This window comes from Ochotona princeps, chromosome 7 (genome assembly GCF_030435755.1).
Source record: "Ochotona princeps isolate mOchPri1 chromosome 7, mOchPri1.hap1, whole genome shotgun sequence".
Classification (NCBI taxonomy): Eukaryota; Metazoa; Chordata; class Mammalia; order Lagomorpha; family Ochotonidae; genus Ochotona; species Ochotona princeps.
This window is the reverse complement of record NC_080838.1, coordinates 48,641,700-48,660,278: the sequence shown is the minus strand read 5'-3', so window position 1 is coordinate 48,660,278 and position 18,579 is coordinate 48,641,700. Positions and strand designations below refer to the sequence as shown.

Sequence of the window (18,579 nt, the reverse complement as noted above, 5' to 3'; positions counted from 1 at the left end):
GCCAGGGTGGGTACAGGACTGGCTAGTCTATGTCGTGGCACCCACTGAACCATGCAAGAGCTGTGTGTGGGCATGGACCAGGTGTGGCTGGGCTGTAACACACAGCAATAAGAACTGGATTGGGTGTGGGCCAACTGGGCAAAGCCACTGTTTCTGCCAGGATAGGTGGTAGGCCAAGTCAATCTGGGCCAAGAACCCACATGTATGAGCAAGATCTGCGACTGGGAGGAGACCTGATAGAGGACCTTGTGGAACTTCACTGTCAGGATGCAGTCCCTGCCAGTGAGCACAGCAACCAAGGCTGGGAGTAGCCCAGACCAGGCCAGGTTATAGTACCTACTGGTATATGTGTGGATCAGGTTTGGCAGCAGGCCAGGCTGAACCAGTTTATAACACCCCACTGGCAGATCTGAGAACCAGTACTGGGTGCAGGACAGGCCAGGTCAGGCTGCAACACCAGCCAGTTCACATTCAGGCTGGGACTAGGGGCTGTCCAGGCTGAGCTAGGCTGCAACACCCACCAGTATGAGGTGGAACTGGGGGCAGACCAGGCAAGGCCAGGCTATAACACTTGCTAGCAACTGCTGTGGTGATGTAAGCCATGCCAGACTGGGGCGCAGCACCCACAAGCGCATGTGAGACCCAGGGGGAGGGTTGCGAGCCCAATAGGGGTACTGTGGGGAGCTCTCATGCAGTGCCACTGCTCTCAATGGTGAGTGTGAGTAGTGGGATTAGGAACAGACCTGGCTGGGCAGGGATACAACAGCAAATACCTTGCATGTGAACTGGGTTAGGGGGAGACCAGGCTGCGCTGTATGACTGTATCTACTTTAGCATGCATATGCCAGAGAAAGAGTAAGCTGGTTGGGGTTTGCCGCAGCATCAGCTGGCAAGCACTGGGACTAGGGACAAGTCCTGTCAAGCTAGACTGCAGAAACACCTGGAGAGTGCAAAATCCAGGACTGGGTGTGGGCCCAATAGGGAAACTGTGGACACTTCTCTGATAGGCTGCAACTCCCACTGAGCATGAGAACCAGGGCTGGGTGGGCCTGAATAGACAGGTGGTGGTACTGGCTAACATGAGGATGGGCTGAATAGTGGGGTCAGTTGGTTTGAGCTAGCCTTCAAGGCCCATTAATGTGTACAAGAGCTAAATGGGATGTGGGGCAGACTAGACCAGTCTGCTGCAATACTGGCACACACAGGAACCAGCTTTGTGGAGATTATTGGGGTCACTATAACTAGACTACAGCTCCCACTGGTGTATTTGAAGGTCAAGTGTGTGGTGGGCAGGACTGGTCTGGGCCACAACTTCCATTGGTTTGCATAAGAGATGAGGATGGAGACAGAACTGACCCAGTAATTACCAGTGTGTGCATAAACTGATGTGAGTGACGGACTGAGCCAAACCCCGTACTGGCAAGTACACACAATAGTCAGGTCTGGGATCACTTCAGATGAAGTTTCTTTGGGGATCCCCCCAACTGAACTGCTGCAATCAGAACTCCAACCATGGGGAAAATTGTAGGATCTGTGGTCTCACTGTGGAGTGCATGTGCCAGAACTGGGCCTCCTCAATGGCTAAGACAGAGGAGTAAATGGCATGCAGTCCATTGGGGCCTGTGGATGACATTTGGTACCATAGCAGAGGAAAGAGCGCAGAACAAATCGATCAATGACCCCAGCCAAGTGTTGGCAACAAACATCTGGATGAATGGAGACTGTAAGGTAAACAAAGTCAGTCAATGGACCTTGGAGGGATACACTCTCCTCGGAGCAGTGAGTTTGACAGCATTTCAGAACTTTCTAAGCCACTTGAGTGGAACACTAGCAACATGCTCCACAATAGGGACCCTGGGATGACACTGGGTGGCCTTTACCCATACCTGGGTACTGGGGTGGCTGGGATGCTGGGTGTGGCTTCTTCCTTTGTCTCTCCTCTTCCCCCAGATATAGGAGGAAGAAAAGAGTATTTGGAAACAATTATCTCACCCACTTTCTCCTAACCCTCAACCCTCTCACCCTGATCAACTATGTAAATATTATAAATTTTTTTAATATGTAGATACTCCAATTTTCTTTTAATATTGCATTACATATCCTACTCTATCCTTTATTTACAATTTATCAGAATCCTCCATGTAAAATGAAAACTGCTTAGATTCCTAGTAGTAAATACTGCCAGTATTTCCTCCATCAGGACATTGGCCCCCCAACATTTCTTACTCTGCCCTTAGTTCATATTCAAACCCAAGAAATTCATTCAATTTTTTTATTTAAGTGCACAGGCCTTAACTGAACAATACTAGTAGCAATCTATGAGAAGGAAATTAGAAATCAACCTATGTATCTAAAAGACAACTTTTTTCAGATCCATGACTATGGCATGAGTGTCCTATCCAGAAAATTTGTATGACATATCCCTTTAAGAAATATTTATTTTTGTGGACAGCAAGAGGATGCTGCCACTTTACACCTACAGAAGACCTCATAGAACCAAGAGTGGGAGCAGAGAGCCAAGGAGGAATGGTTTGGGAGGCAGACTGGCTGAAGAAAACGTGTGATCCCCCTTTGGCATTCCACTGCTCTATGCCTTTGGGGAAAGTAGCTCTAACATCTTCTCAGAAACACACAAGCAGGGTTCTTAAGTCTTTTACCCAAAGACCCTTTCCTTTATATGGCTGGTGCCTTTGAATCTATTTAGAGAATTTGAGTTTACAATGTCTGGTTAATGTCATGCCAGGTCATCACACCCTGAAGGAATTACATAGTTGCTACAGTCCTTTCCCTTTCTCTTGTGGTATGTGAATGAATGTCCAGTCCAAATTTGGAGCATAATAACCATCCAGACAGCTCTGGATGAAGTCACAAGGGGAGCCTCCTGCAGATCACAAGCAGGCCAATAGACATGCATCCTATTAATCATATTACAGCAAGATACAAGCCATGACAAAACTATAGTAATCCAGATAATGAGATACCAGCTTGATAATAAACAGACGCTTACATTCTTGTTGAGGCCGTGGAGACAATTCAATAGAAAAGGGATCATCCTTTCAATAAATGGTTCTGGGATAACTGTATATCCCTATGTCATGAGGCTGGAATGTTATCTCATACCATATGCAGAAATTAACACAAAATGGTTGGTTCAAAGGTCTCAAAATTAAAGCTAGATTTATAAAAATGTTTAAAAAGGAAATATAGGTATACATCTTCATCACTCGGAATTAAGTAATGATTTCTTAGATATGACACCAGAAGCACAAGTGACAGAAAAAGATCATTGAATTTCAAACCTTGAATCTTTTGTGCTTCAAAAGAAATTAACAAGAAAGTGAAAAGATAACACAATAAACGGAAGAAAATATTTGTACATAATTTAAGAGTATGAGTTTGAATCATGAATATACAAAGTTTTAAAATTCAGTCTTAGAAAACAGATCTTGGCTTATAATATTCTGTGTTGGTATTAATAAAAACTCCAACAGTCCTTACAGAAATTACTGGACTTAAGGCTGATGCAATAATATATCAGATGAACCTAGAGCATCTTGCAATACCCAAAAGTAGCACCAGCATTGTGGTATTGCAGATTAAGTCATTACCTTTTATGCCAGCATCCCATGTTGGATCCCATATTCATGTACCAGCTGCTCCATTTCTGATCCAGCTCTCTGCTGATGCATCTGGGAAAGCAGCAGCAAATTATGCAAGTGCTTTAGCTCTTAGAATATGTGAGGGAAATCTGAATGAAGTTACAGGCTCCTAACTTCAGCCAGTTCTAGCCATTCAGAGAAGGAAACAGCAGAGGGAAGATTTCTTCCCCAACCATGTCTTTCCCTCTGCCTTTAACATTTTTTAAAGATTTATTTATTTATATTGCCAAATAAGATATACAGAGAGGAGGAGAGACAGAGAGGAATATCTTCCATCCGACGATTCACTCCCCACGTGACCAGAATGGCCACAGCTGTGCCGATCCAAAGCAAGGAGCCAGGAAGTTCCTCTGGATCTCCCACACGGTTGCAGGGTCCCAAGGCTTTGGGCCGTCCTCAACTGCTTTCCCAGGCCACAAGCAGAGAGCTGGATGGGAAGCGGGTCTGCTGAGATTAGAACCAGGGCTGCCGAAATTAGAACCAGCACCCAAATGGAATCCCAGCACAGTCAAGGCGAGGACTTTAGCCACTTGGCCATCGCGCTGACCCTGCCTTTAACATTTTTTAAAATGTTAAAAATTAAACAAGCAAGGCCACAAAGTAAGGAAGTGCATACACACACACACACACACACACACACACACACACATTCACACACAATGATCAAGAGGATCTAGCTAAAAGAATTTGCAATGACCAGAACTGAAACAATTTCAACAATAGGTAGGGTTGGATTATAAATCAAAAGATAAAATAAATATTCACAAATTATGTAGATATAAATAAAAGAAAAGCAAAGATATAAATCTCACATGCAGAATAATTCCATATAATTAACACATATATACATACATTTTAAAAAGCTATTCCAACAATGTATGATGAAAATGGTTCTTTATCTATGTAGTCTTCCTTCCCAAAACACATAACCACAGGCTAATCCTAAGAAAAGCACTAGAACATCCCAACTGATGGATGTTTTGTGAGATGCTTAATCAGTACTTTCTTACAACTATGAAGGTCCAAAGAGAAGGGCCTGGAAAACAGACTGCTTAGAGGAGCCTAAGCAGTCAATGCAAACAAACATAATGTGTCTTGGATGGGATCCTGGAATGGAATAAGGAAAGCTTAATGAAGTATGGACTCCAGTCAGTCAATTAATTATAACAAAATTGGTCCATTAATTGCATCATGATTACATAAGATGTTAATGATATGGTGAATATATGAGGACTCTTTCTATTGCCTTCACAATATTACTAAAAACCTAAAATTGTTTCAAAATATAAAGCTTAATTTGAAAGATAAATTTTAAAGACCAAGTGATCTATTTTAAAATGACCCAAGATTTTAACAGGAGATACTCAAAGGCCAGCGAGCACATAAAAAGAAATTCAGTGCCATTAATCAAATGCAAATCAAGACCGTGATGAAATATCATTTCACATTTACTAGAATGACTTCAATGAAAAAATAAATAACAGTGGATATGAAGAAATTGGAACCCGTGCACATTGCTCGTGAAAATGAAAATAGTATAGCACATTTAGAAAACAATGTGATAAGATCTCAAAAGTTAAAAATACAGCTACCATATCAGCCAAAAATTCCACTCTTAGGTACATCCTCAAGAAATGTAAAAACATATGGCAAGGGCCAGTATGGTGGTATAGCAAACTAATCTTTCACCTGCAGCGCTGGTATCCCACATGGGCACTAGTTTGTGAATCAGCTGCTCCACTTCTGATACAGCTCTCTGCTCATGACCTGGGAAAGCAGTGGAGGATGGCTCAAGTCCTTGGGCCCATACACCTGTGTGTGAGACCTGGAGGAAAGTCTGGCACCTGCAATCACCCCAGTCAAGCACTGACAGCAAATATCTGGGCAAATGGAGACTCTAAGGTGGACTATGTCAGCCAATGGACCTTGAAAAGATTTCGTCATCATCGGATCAGAGCCATGAAAATCACTTAGGCAGATACTTCAAAGCATGCTCCACATGGGGAACCCTGGTGTGATGCAGGTTGGCCATTCTCCATCCCCGGGTCCTGGGGTAGTTGGGAGGCTGAATGTAGCGTCTCCACTTGTCTCCCGTCTTCCCCCAGATACAGGAGGAAGAAAAAGAAATTTTGGAAATAAGGGTCACACCCACTTTCCCCTAACCCTTGATGCTTCCCACCTTAATCAACTATGTAAACATCAATAATAATAATATAAAGAAAGTCAGGCTCCTGGCTTCAGGTCAGCTCATCTGCATCCATTGGGGTCCATTTGGGGAGTGAACCAGTGGATGGAAGACCTCTCTGAAAATCTGCTTTCCAAATAAAGTAAATGAATATTTTTAAAAGACACATTCACAATAAAATCTTGTACATGAGTATTCATTGAGACATTATTCATAATATCCCAAAAATAAAAGCAATGCAAGCATTTGCCAGCTGATAAACAGATAAAAAAAATATGGCATATCAAGATCATACAGACCAAAAAAACAAACCATCCAAAACACTTCGGTGTTGAATCACACTGCAAAGGAAATGGACCCAATACACATTTACAGAACGTCTCACTCAGCTGCTTCTGGGTACACGTTCTTCTCAGCACATGAAATATTTGCTACAAATATACAAGCCAAATCTCAGAAAATCATTACACACTGAAATCATACTATGTATCTTCTAAGATCACCTACTTTAGATCATCCTCTTCTACTTTCCCAGGTCATAAGCAGAGAGTTGGATGAACGGCGAAGTAACCAAACTCAAGTTTGACCCTAGATGGGATGTCAGCACTTGTAGGCAGGGGATCACCCAAATGAGATATTGCATTGGCCCCCACTCCAAAACACTTAAAGAGGAACTAATTCCAATACTACTCCAACTATTCCAAAATATTGAAATTCAACATTACTGTAATTTCACAACCAAAGACACAACTTAAAGGGGCAAAAAAGGAAACCTATAGACAAAAATTCGCTAAAATTAATCCACATATATAAAACCAACTTACTTTTAGCAGTTTCCAAGAACACTCAATGGAATATTATTCAGCCATAAAAAGAATGAAATACTGTCTTTTGATTTAAAAAAAAAAAAAAAAAAACAAAATTTTTCGCCACCGCTGTCATACTCATCGGGGTCTGGGAAAAGCTGGCAACCGGACCCTTCATTGCCAAAAGCGGCTGCATTTGAAACCTTCTCTCTGCTGCTTCTGTCCCCATTGGTCTAAGCTTTTCTCCCTGCTGCTTCTCCTCGGCACCCTTCCTCCCATATTTCTTCCCGTACTTTCTGCTCCATTTCTCTGTGGGTCTTACTGCTTCTGCCTGTATCCCTCTTTTCTACTTTCTCTCCGGCACCCTTCCTCCCACCTGTTTTCCTTCTCCCTCATTCCGTCTTCTGTCCCTCCGTCCCAGTCCGTCCATCCATCTGCCGTCCCAGTCCGCCAGTCCATCTGTCGTCCCTTGTCCTTCGTCCTCCGCCTAGCTTTTACCGGCTACTTTTATGTTGTTCTCGTCCAATCACTTCTCCCCGTGGGTCCACTTGGTGCTACATGATAGGCCAGTAATCACAGCGAGAGCTTTAGCCTATCCCTGTGACTTCCTGTTTACCAACTGGTGAGGCCGACTCCACCTCCTGGCCCTGGGCCAACCACCATCTTGCGACAGCCCCTATCAATCCTGGAGCGGCTTCAGCACCCCACTCTCCACAGAAACTGAAGGAAATTATACCAAGTGGAAAAAGTCAGACATAGACAAATACCGCAAGTCATCTCTCATGTGTGGGAGCCCATAAGCAAATACAAACACACACTAAAAATACTTAATCTGAACACAAAATGGCCTTATTCAGGGGGCTGATGAACAATAGGAGTCTGGATAATACACATCAAATTATAGTCAGAAGCAAGGAAGAAGTTCCTTATTTTACATAGCATAATACAGACTAAAGTTCACGATAACCTGGTGCACATTACCTTAACAAATGGAAGAGAACCTGCAAGTCTCTAATCACAAGGTATTGTCAGAAGAAAAAAATGCTGGGTACCCTGTTTTGATTAGTACACACTGTATATTTGTGTTGTAATGTAACACTCCAACTCACAAATATGTACATTTATTGTTAAAAATATTTTTCATGTGGTGTGTCTTTGAAATGAGAGAGTAACCATCTACAAAAAGGAATGAAGGAGTGACACGTGCCAATATATGTTTTATGAATCTTGAACACAGGCTAAATGAAAGAAATCAAGGAACATGGGTTATCACACATTCCTATTTGTATGAAGTTCTAGTACTGGCAAATTCAAAGAGACAGAAAGTAAACTAGTGGTTTCCAGGGGCTAGGGGGAAGGCAGAATACAGAGTGCTGATGGCTTCAGCTTTTTTGTTTTCTGGCAACTAGACTTTTCTGAAATTAGTAGAAAAACTTTTCAAAGACATCAAAATCCACTATAATACAGTTAAAAAATAATAACATTCAAAGTCACAAAGCAACTCTCACCATTTTCTGCCGAAAAAGGAAGGAGACACAGGCCATATCATATTGCTGTTCAGAGAGAAACCAAGACACTGAGCAAACTGTCAAGTTACCATCTTCTTGATCAACACTTGATAGGCTCCTGGTTTGGGATGGTCTGCAAGCCTCATTCCTGCAGACAGTAAAAATGAAAACAAGTCGAGAACCTCTCCTGGATATGAGTGGCAGACCCAAGGTGAACACAGAGATCTTGGCTACTGAAACTGTGGAAATCAGGTTCACCTTAATCACTGATTCAGAAATCCACAGGTACGGTTTATTTGTGTTATGACTGGCTGTGGACACAGCTGAAAACACTGAATCACTCTTTTAGAATCCATGGCTTCTAAAAGCCAGATTTAGCTACAAAGACTGACAATGGAGTGATAATTTGTTTTTAGTTTTGTCAAGGACAAAGAATCAACACTTCAGATTAACTATAAAAGGAGGCTACTTACTTTTTCAATCCTCAGGGACTCCAATATGACTGGAGAAGAGGAGCAGACAACAAAAGAGCTGTGTGAGGACGTCATTAGGAGGCACCTGGCATCAGCATAGGGCTCCTCTCACACCAGATGCTGTCTATGTAGCTAACCTCTATCTGCAGGTGCGGAGGAGTGGAGAGGGGCAGAAGTTCCATCTAAGGCAACAGTGCAGGTTGTGAGAAGGGAGGAATCTAAGGTCCAGCCTGGAAAAGTTTGCAGAACAGGTATTAGTGAGGAAGTCTGGCCAGCATCTAATGAGGCAGGAGCTCCTGACACAGCTGTGCATGTCGATGTATAGGGAAAACAATCCAGCATCCCACACCTGTTTAACGAGATTATTCGGGCAAACTCATGCTTGCTGTAGATGCTGTGAGCTGCTTTCTTTTCAGAATACAGTGACTGGAAGTGTTGGTGAAGAGAGCAGATGTCTGAGGGGCCTGCCTCTATAGTTCATGCCAGATGTACTTCCTCTCTTGCCCTTAACATCACACTGTCTCAGCTCCTTCCATTGGCTTCTGTATGGAGGTAGAGTGTGAAACAAAGACTTAAGGAAAGATCTCTTTGCTCCTGATTTTATTGACAACATACCAGATATGAAACAGAACCCTAATATTGCCAAGAGCCCTGAATAAAATTCTTTCCGTACTCTGAACAGTAAAGGAAAGCTACCACTGTGTAGAAATACAAAAGGCTACCTGTAGAACAAAATGGATGTCCTGCATCATCCTCGGATCAATGAAATCAGCAGCATTTCAGAACTATCAAAACCACTTGGACAGAATCCTTGGAATATGTACACACTGAGACTCTGAGTTGACATCAGGTGGCAGTTCCTCATCCCTGGGTACTGGGACATGTGGAAAGTCATGAGTGGCTTCCCCCTTTGTCTCTCCCCTTCCCCCAGGAACAAGAAGAAATAGCAAATTTGGAAGCAATGAATTCACCCAAATTTCCCTAAACCTTGATCCTTCCCACCCTGATCAACCATGTAATCATTATTAAAAATATTAATAAAGTAAAATTTTAAAAAATGGATGTCCTTATCACCTAATATTTAGACTGCCCAGTACTACCTTGGAGTAAAGCTTCCTGATTTTCCCTTGGGACATCACTAATGCCTCACTGTTAAGCCATGTGGTTCACTCAGAGTTATCTTGAGCTCACAAAATCCAAAAATGATCCAAGTAATGCCAATAAAAGCAATCATTAGTCCACATGACCCGAGCTACACCAATGAGGAAAAGAGGACTCTGGTAAAGCTAAAGCTCACTTACCTGGCTGAGTGGGGCAAGTCCTTCTGCAATGGAAGGAAATGGGCCAACTACAAAGGGGAGAAAAGCTGAAAGTCCTGACATCATTTGGCTCTTGATCCAGCCTAGCTGATGGCACTTGCCTGTAGATGTTCCTGATCGAGAACTCAACAGATTATTTGTTTATTGAAACCAAATTGGGCAGGCAGGGAAGGGCACCGTGGCACAGCGGATTAGGTTGCCACTCATACCACCTAAATCCCATATCAGAGTGCTGGTTCATGTCTCATCTACTCTATTTCAGACTCAGCTCCTGATTCTGCATCTACAAAGCAGTGGGTGATGGTTTAAGGACTTGAGTTCCTGACACTCATGTGAGAGATTCAGATGAAGTTCCTGTTTCCTGGCTTCAGCCTGGCCCAATCCCAACCATTTGGACTATTTGAGAAGTAACCCAGTGGATGAAAGTCATTGTTATCTCCTGTTCTCCTGGTTAAAATATTTAGAAAGCAGACAAGACAAACTAATATACTATACTCACATGCACTTGCTCACTTTGAAAAAGAAAACCATCAGGCCTGGAGTGATAGCTCAACAGCTAGATCCTCACTCACCTTGCATCCCCCTGGGATCCCACATAGGTGCTGGTTCATGTCCCAGCTTCTCCATTTTCCTTCCAGCTCCCTGCTAATGGCCTGGGAAAGCAGTAAAGGGTAACCAAAAACCTTGGGATCCTGTAGACATGTGGGAGACTCAGAAGAAGCTTCTGGCTATTGCCTTCAGTTCAGCTCAGCTCTGGCTGTTGCAGCCATTTGGGGAGTGAATCATCATTAGATGGAAGATCTTTCTTTCTTTCTATAAATCTGATCTGCCTTCCCAATAAAAATAAAGAAATCTTTTATTTAAAAAAGAAAACAGCTATGCTTTTCTTATTTTGTTGTTGGTTCAATTAGTTTTATTATGTAAGATCTAAAAGTTTTATCAGTTTTATTGTGTAAAATCGAAAAGTTTTCTTTTTAGTTTGCTAATTCTCAAGTGACTTGCATTTAATGGACAATTTTCATTTTACATTTATTTTTATATTTATTCTCTCCATCTTTTTTGCTAATATAAAGAGAACAGATTTTATGCCCTCCATAAGTACAGTTCCAAGAAGATAATCACACTTCCCTTGCTTTCCTGCTTTCCCCTCCCAATACACCTCACTCACTTCTCATCTTTGCTTTTCAAAGAGCGACAACACATGTGTACAGTCCCACTGCTCTGCCTCACTTCAAGGACAATTGTCTCCACCAATGCAGAGCAATGCAGGGCCCTCACAGGTAAGTGTGCCCTGGACTTCAGAGGACACTGTGCCAGGTGTGGTAAGCACCCCTGTCCTGTCAAATGTAGTTGACATTTCAATTTTTTTTTTTTTTTTTTTTGTAATTCAAAGCTACACTGTCTGGGAGGAGGAAGACAAATTAGATTCAAGAGAGGAAATTGCAAAAGACACAAGATGTAAAAGCAAGACAGAAATGCTTTTCAGCCAATCAGAAACATGGAACTCACCGTGGAGACAAGCACAAGAATCTGGCCCATGTGAATGCCAATGTAGAAGGCAAGTAATTACAGGCAAGGTTCGAGATGCCCAAGGGTGTCACAAACACCCTGGAACATGTGAGCAGGTAGACCCTGAAGGCAACTCTAGTATCCACAGAACAATTTCCTCCCTCAATTCTACTTTGCCCTAAGGAAAATCCTTCATTGCAGCTGTGACCTGGGAACCTGACACCACTTATACTAACATAGTCCTATAAGAATATCATTAACAGCATCAAGTTCATGGAGACCATGGGATCTCCCCGAGACACCTTAGCCTTTCACCTTTTACCCTTGTCCTGGCCACTGAAGGTTCCACCTCTGGTCCACACTACTGGGAGGTGGGGGTAGACAATGGGATCCACTGAGTAGGTATAGCTATGGGCTGGGGACAAATATGGGGACACCACAATGCCTTTTACCTCTTTATATTACAAGGTGAAACCCAAGCAGGTGGGCAGGCACACTCCTAGACTGCATGGTTGCCATACTGTCGTTTTATAACATCATAGACCATTCTCACCACTGCACCTTCACTGGTTCTTTCACAGAGAAACATTGGCCTATCTTCCACACAAGCATGCAAGCTGATCAAAAGAAAGCACCATATACCATCAGCCCTCCAGCAGACTGAGAGTGACAGGCTGGGATGTGGAAAGAATTAGTGCTGCAGGGTCAAGAGTGTGGGCCCTTCCTGTGGCCTGCGGAACATTTTTCATGTCTGTCTAGTTCCACTTGTGTATCATCTCAGAGAAATACTTTGCTGCAATGGTTTGTTTCCAAGAGTGGGCAGAACTGGGCTGCAATGAGGGCACTGCTGTGTCTGCCTCCTAACTGATGGGAGAAGGAGCTGGTTCCCGGGGGGCAGGGGGTGGAAGTATCCCCTGGAGTCCAAAAGGTTTTCTGTTGCACAGCAAAAGGTTGGGAAGAAAGGAGAGGCATTTCCAAGCAAAAAAAAAATCTATGGGGACACTAATTGGTCAAACTGGAGAAAGAAACAGGAACATCTCATTAGGTGGTTCCTCCACCCAGGACAGTCCTTTTGCCTAGGGAACATTGCAGAGGTGTGCATGTGCCTCTAAACTGAAGGAAAAATGACAGCTGCTGTCGTGAGTCTAGAAGTTGAGGAGGTTTTCTAAGGGCACAGACTGGGCATCAAGAAAGTAAGAAGGAAGGTCCTAGTGAAGAAGGCTTAAAACACATACACTCGGGCCCAGGGCGGTGGCCTAGCAGCTAAAGTCCTCACCTTGAATCTGCTGGGATCCCACATGGGTGCCAGTTCTAATCCTAGCAGCTCCACTTCCCATCCAGTTTCCTACTTGTGGCCTGGGAAAGCAGTTGAGAACTGCCCAAAGCCTTGGGACCCTGCAACCGTATGGGAGACCCAGAAGAGGATCTGGGCTCCTGGCTTCAGATCAGCATAGCACCAGCCATTGTGGTCGCTTGGGGAGTGAATCATCGGATGGAAGATCTTCCTTTCTGTCTCTTCTCCTTTCTGTATATCTGACTCTCCAATAAAAAAAATAAATAAATCTTTAAAACACACACACACACTCACACATTTCTAGAGTCCAAGAGAAGGGAGGGAAAGTTCTCTGGCTTTCTGTTCCTAGGGTGAGGCTACAATTGTGAAGAGGATTGACAAGAAGTAGGAATGGAGGGAGAAAGAGGAGATGAGAATAAAGGGGAAATGCATGACCCTGCCTGAGTCATCTGCAGAACAGACTTATTGCCTGCGTCCTACACTTGTTCTCAACCAAAAGTCCAAAAAGTGGTTGCCTGCTTCCTTATGGCTGAGTGTGCCCAAGAAGTCACTGTCCTCACCCCTCTCCAGAGGTGAGTTGGAATAGAACCTGTAAAACACAACTACACCTTTACTGTTTTCCCATGGGAACCAGAAAGGGAGAGAGTCAGGTGTTAGAAATAAGAGACAGACATTTCTGTCCAAAGCTCTCGCCTTAGAGACAGACAGAGAAATATTAGCCAGTGTGAAGCAGAGAGGACACATTCCAGGAAATAGGAGAGGACAGAACAACAACAAAGGGGTACCTGGAGACTGACAGACACAAGAAAGCAGCAAAAACAATGGAGTGGTGTTGCAGAGGCTGATACCATAGTGACATTCAGCAAGTGGCATCTGAATCACACCAACAGCCAGCAACAAGGTGGGAAGGTACTTTCACTGGGAGCTCCAGAGGTAAACCCAGACAAAGAACTGCCTGTCCTACTGGTCCGTTTGATTTGACCAGGAGCAGAGACAGAGCAGCAGAGCCCAGACAGGCAGTGCGGGAACAAGGTGGATTTCACAACCCAGTCAGCCCTCTAGAGCCGAATTAGGTGCCATTTTGTTTAAGGAGGCAGGGGCTACAGACAGTACTATACATGCTCTAAGCTGGGCGTGAACTCATTTTCTAGCTCTGTGAACTGCAACAACGTGGCATCTTAAAGGTTCCACACAGGACAGGTCCAGGTAGCCCTCAGACTTGATGGCTAGTAGATCAAGAACTCTAGTAGTGGCACATCAGGCACCATTTCTTACAGTGTGGAAAAACTTTAAGACTGCAGGGGACAACAGTGAGCTGTGCATGCTTGTCAAGAATTCACCGAGCTCATTGCATTGCACTGGTCCCACAGGAAAATAATACTGCCTCTGGCATCATACAGATCAAAATAAGTCCATGTGGCCCTCAGACATAACAGCCAACAGGTTCCAGCAAGAGCACCACCTAGCTATATAGGACACCTGGTGTCTCCCTAATCCTGAGACCTGCTCCAACCAGAAGTGGGAGAAAGGTTGTAGAGACAATGGTGCATCCTCAGCACAGTATCACATTGGGTAGAGACTGGTAAGCCAGGATCTGGGGCTACGGAGACCATGGTGGAAATCTAACATAAGAACCCAGACGTGGAATTCGCTGGAGGGAGTGGCACAAGTGACTGCAAAAAAGAGCCGTGTGCCAACTGCAATAAGTAAAATCGCATTGTAGACCTGTGGGTGACACAGCTCAGAAACCTGCCCCAAGGAGAAGAATCTGCTAACTAGAATTACAATGACTAACAGCAAAAGAGACAAAGGCACAATGAATATTACTGAAAGGAGCAAAGCCCTTTGCCTTTGTATCAGAGTTAACTGAGGAAGACATTGAGAAAATGGGGGATACAGAATTCAAAACACTTATAAAACTTCTTATCAACACTAAGCAGCACGTAAAGAAGGCATTCAAGGAATATGTCACACTGGAAATTAATCAAATCAAAGCTGATGTATCAGAAATAGAGAATACAGTGGAGCAAATGAAAAGTACAGTGGAGAGTCTCCAAAATGGAATGAAGGAGGCAGAAGAAAGAATCTCAAAATTAGAAGATATTTCCTGTCATCAGGGGGAAACAAACAAAAAGCTGGAAGCAGAGCTGGATCAGGCTAAAAAAAAGTATTCAAGAATTAAAAGACACCATTAAAAGGCCAAATATAAGACTTATAGGTGTCCCAGAAGGTGCAGAAAGAGAAGCTGGGTTTAAAAATGTATTTAATGAAATAATAAGGGAAAATGTCCCTAATCTAGAGACAGATTTGGGAAACAACATCCAGGAGAGGAACAGAACTACCAACAGGCTTAACCAAAAGTGATCTTCACCAAGATAGATGATAATCAAGTTCTCTTCATTTGAACAGAAGGAAAAGATCCTTAAATGTGCACATGAAAAAAATCAATTGACATATAAAGGAATGCCAATTAAACTCACAGGAGATCTCTCACAGAAAACTCTACAGGCAAGAGGAGAATGGAATGACATATTCCAGATTCTAAAAGAAAAAAATTGTCGTCCCAGAATAATGTATCCAGCAAAACTTTCCTTTGTCTTTGAAAATGAAATAAAATTCTTCCATAGTAAAGAAAAGATAAAAGAATTTGCCTCTTCCAAACATGTCCTACAAATTATACTTAAAGCTGTTCACTTAACAGAGAAAAGGAATAGCATCCACCAAAACCAAAGACAAAAGTGAAAAACATCCCAGTAAAATGACAACAGAAGACTAAAGCAATGAACAACCCATTGCTTAAATGACAGAACAAAATTACTACCTATTGGTATGAACCCTGAATGTAAATGGCTTAAACTCATCAATGAAATGTCATAGATTAGTAGACTGGATTAAAAACAAAACCCATCTATTTGTTGCCTACAGGGGACACATTTCACCAACAAAGATCAACGGAAACTGTATCTCACGGATTTTGATTTTTTTTTTAGTTTCATCTCTTCAAAATACTTTCTTCTCATTAAATTCTTCAGTGACTCATAGACATACAGTAGTATTATTTTCTGCAAGAAGGTTCTTGATTTTCTTTTTCATTTCTTCAGTGACACATTAGTCATTCAGTAGCATGTTATTTAACTTCATGGTGTTGGTAATTTCTTTTTTTTTCTTCCTTTCTTCCTGTTGTTGATTATGTTTTGTGGCTTTTCATTTAAGAGGATGTATAGCAACTGTGTAATGGAGACTACCATATCTGGTAGCATGTAATTTAACTTCATGGCATTGTAAATTTCTATTTTTTTTCTTGTTGTTTATTTTGTATTGTGGTTTTTCATTTAAGGGGACATGCAGTAACTGTATAATGGAGACTATCATTTCTAGATGTGAGGATACAATGCAGTATGCATCTCTACTTCCAAAGATGGACTCCCAAGGAAACTGTTTACTATATCTTGACAATAGGATGCTTGTCTCTGTCATTGTCCATACCCACAGTGATGGACACATAATTATGTATGAAGAACTATACTACAGTAATGATATAGGGGAACTCATTAAGGGGGGACAGAATCGGGGAGGGGAAAAGGGAAATCCCATGATCTATAGAACTATATCATAAAATGATACTAATAGAAAGAATTAAAGTTAAGATAAATGCATCTAAATCAAGAAAGAGTGATACAATTGATTTATCTGAGCAAAGAGAATGGGAAAGTTGCATTGTTATTATATTTTTTGTATGAGTTTAGGGTTTTTCACTCATTTATTTATCTATCATACAGCAACAGAGAAAGAGGGAGAGTCACAGAGAGAGCCTCCATTCTCTGGCTAACCCCTCAATGCCCTGAACAGCCAGAGCCATGTCAAGCTGAAGCCAGGAGCCCAGAACTGCATCCAAGTCTCACATGTGAGTGTCAGGAACCCAAGTACCTTAGTCATCATCTGCTGCCTTAGTGTGAGCCTTAGCAGCAAGCTAGAGAGAAAACACCTAGGTGGGACTAGATCACAGACACTCAAATGTAGGATGCAACTGTGACCAGGGTGGCTTAATCTATGACACTGGGAAAGCCACATCAAGTTTCAGTTATTTAAATAAAGTGGAAAAAATTCTGAAGACTTAAAATAGCAAATACTTGTGGATAAAAGTAAAAAGAATTAAGATCTCAGAACGGAGCGTCTCATGCAGCATATCAGAGAAACCAAATTCCAGAACTTCCTGGCCGGGTGGCCAGCAGGCGAAGCCTGGCGCCAAAGAGAGCCGCCCGAGAGCCTCGCACCCCATGTACGCATGTTCGTGGTGGAAAGCTTGGCTGTGTTAGGCTGGAATCGTGGCAGGGACTCGAGCACCCGGGCCGCATGGCGGCCCGGGGCCAAGCCCCTTGGGCCCCCGCCTGGATTCTGCTAGCTCCTCCCCCACTCCAGCCCATGGCATGGCGCGCTCAGAGGCGTTCCCAATCAGCTTTTCAAAGGCATTTAATCTTCCTCTGAAGAACCTGTAGTCACTTTATAGTGCCGATCGCCAACATCAGCTCACTTAAAAGGCAAAATTCCTGGCTTGTCCAGCTGGATGCCCCATTACCTGATAGGATGAGGGATCAGCAGAGGGGTCACAGAAGGCAGGACTATGACATTGACTGGCATTCAAGAACCATACTCGGGGCTAGAAAGTGTGAGGCATGCGTAGACCAATCCCCTGAAACTCTGACCCCATTGGACGGTTTAGAAGGGCCGGTGCAGTCTATGCAGGAGGCATGACAGTCTATAGGGCGCTCTGGGCTGACCAGAGCAACCTCTGGCATACTTAACACTGGCTGGTAACAGGCCTGGTTGGAGAGCATGGGGGAGGCTTTGGCTGCGTGGAGCCTACCACTAAGGGGCACAGGAACTAGAGGGAGGCTGAGTTCTGGTCGGGTCACAGTTGTAATCCCTTGGCACAAATACCAATTCGGCTTTGACGCACCATGCCGGATTAGACCACAGCACAGTTTGGTGCTCCGGAGGACCAGGATAGATGTTGGACGGGCTCGGCTAGGTCTCAACCCCATCTGAGCCATATATGAGATATACGTGGGTATGGACGAGCCGTGGCTGGGCTGAAACTCTCAACAGCAGGAACCAGAATGGATTGAAGAGCGATGCTGGCCGAAGGACCTGCTGGAATGCGTGAAGCCCGACACCAGGAAGGAGTCGGAGGGAGGAACCTGAACAGTTCCTCTGACAGGACACTGACTCTACAAATAAACGCAGGAAGCATGGAGGTAAACAACCCAGAAGAGGCTTTGGAATGTGACCCACTGGCATACACTTGGCTCGGGTTGGGGCAGACCAGGCTGAGTCGGTTCACGTCATCCACTGGCAAGCCCAAGTGCTGAAACTGTGTGGGGGCCTGGCCGGGTTTGGTTGCGATAAAAAAAAAAAAATAGTACAAAACACAAAATGCCAAGGTGAAATGGCCTGTGCTAGTAGGGAATGCAACACCCGACCAGCACTCCTCCTACTGGTTTAGGTGAGGGACGAGAGTGTGATGGGCAGAGCCGGGGAGAGATGCGATACTCATTGGTTCCAATAGAGGTCGGGGCTCAGAAGAGAACCAACCCAGGGGTTGAAACAAACCATCAGCTGATTGGAGTGATGGACGGTGGCGAGCACTGTGCTTACTAGTAGTACATGTAGGAGCCTGGACTGGGAATGCCTCAAAGTTTTTTTTTAGGGGGATTCCCCTGAACAAAATGTAATTGAAAACATCTAAATTGCTTGTGTATGGAATTTCCCAATAAATAACTTCAGGCTGCAGTAGGCCAGGGCAGCTGAAATCATAGAACATGAATC

At 43.5% G+C, this 18,579-nt stretch overlaps 1 protein-coding gene across 1 annotated transcript in view; it reads right to left on the bottom strand.

Annotated features, from left to right (window-relative positions):
* The window catches only part of TSPAN5 (tetraspanin 5), a 358,999-nt gene extending 350,597 nt beyond the window's left edge, over positions 1-8,402 (bottom strand). The window contains exon 1 of the mRNA XM_058667030.1: positions 8,159-8,402. Coding sequence (XP_058523013.1) covers positions 8,159-8,194 — 36 coding nt within the window. The 5' untranslated portion in view covers positions 8,195-8,402. The remainder of the gene's footprint in view (positions 1-8,158) is intronic.
* Positions 8,403-18,579: the final 10,177 nt, after the last annotated feature.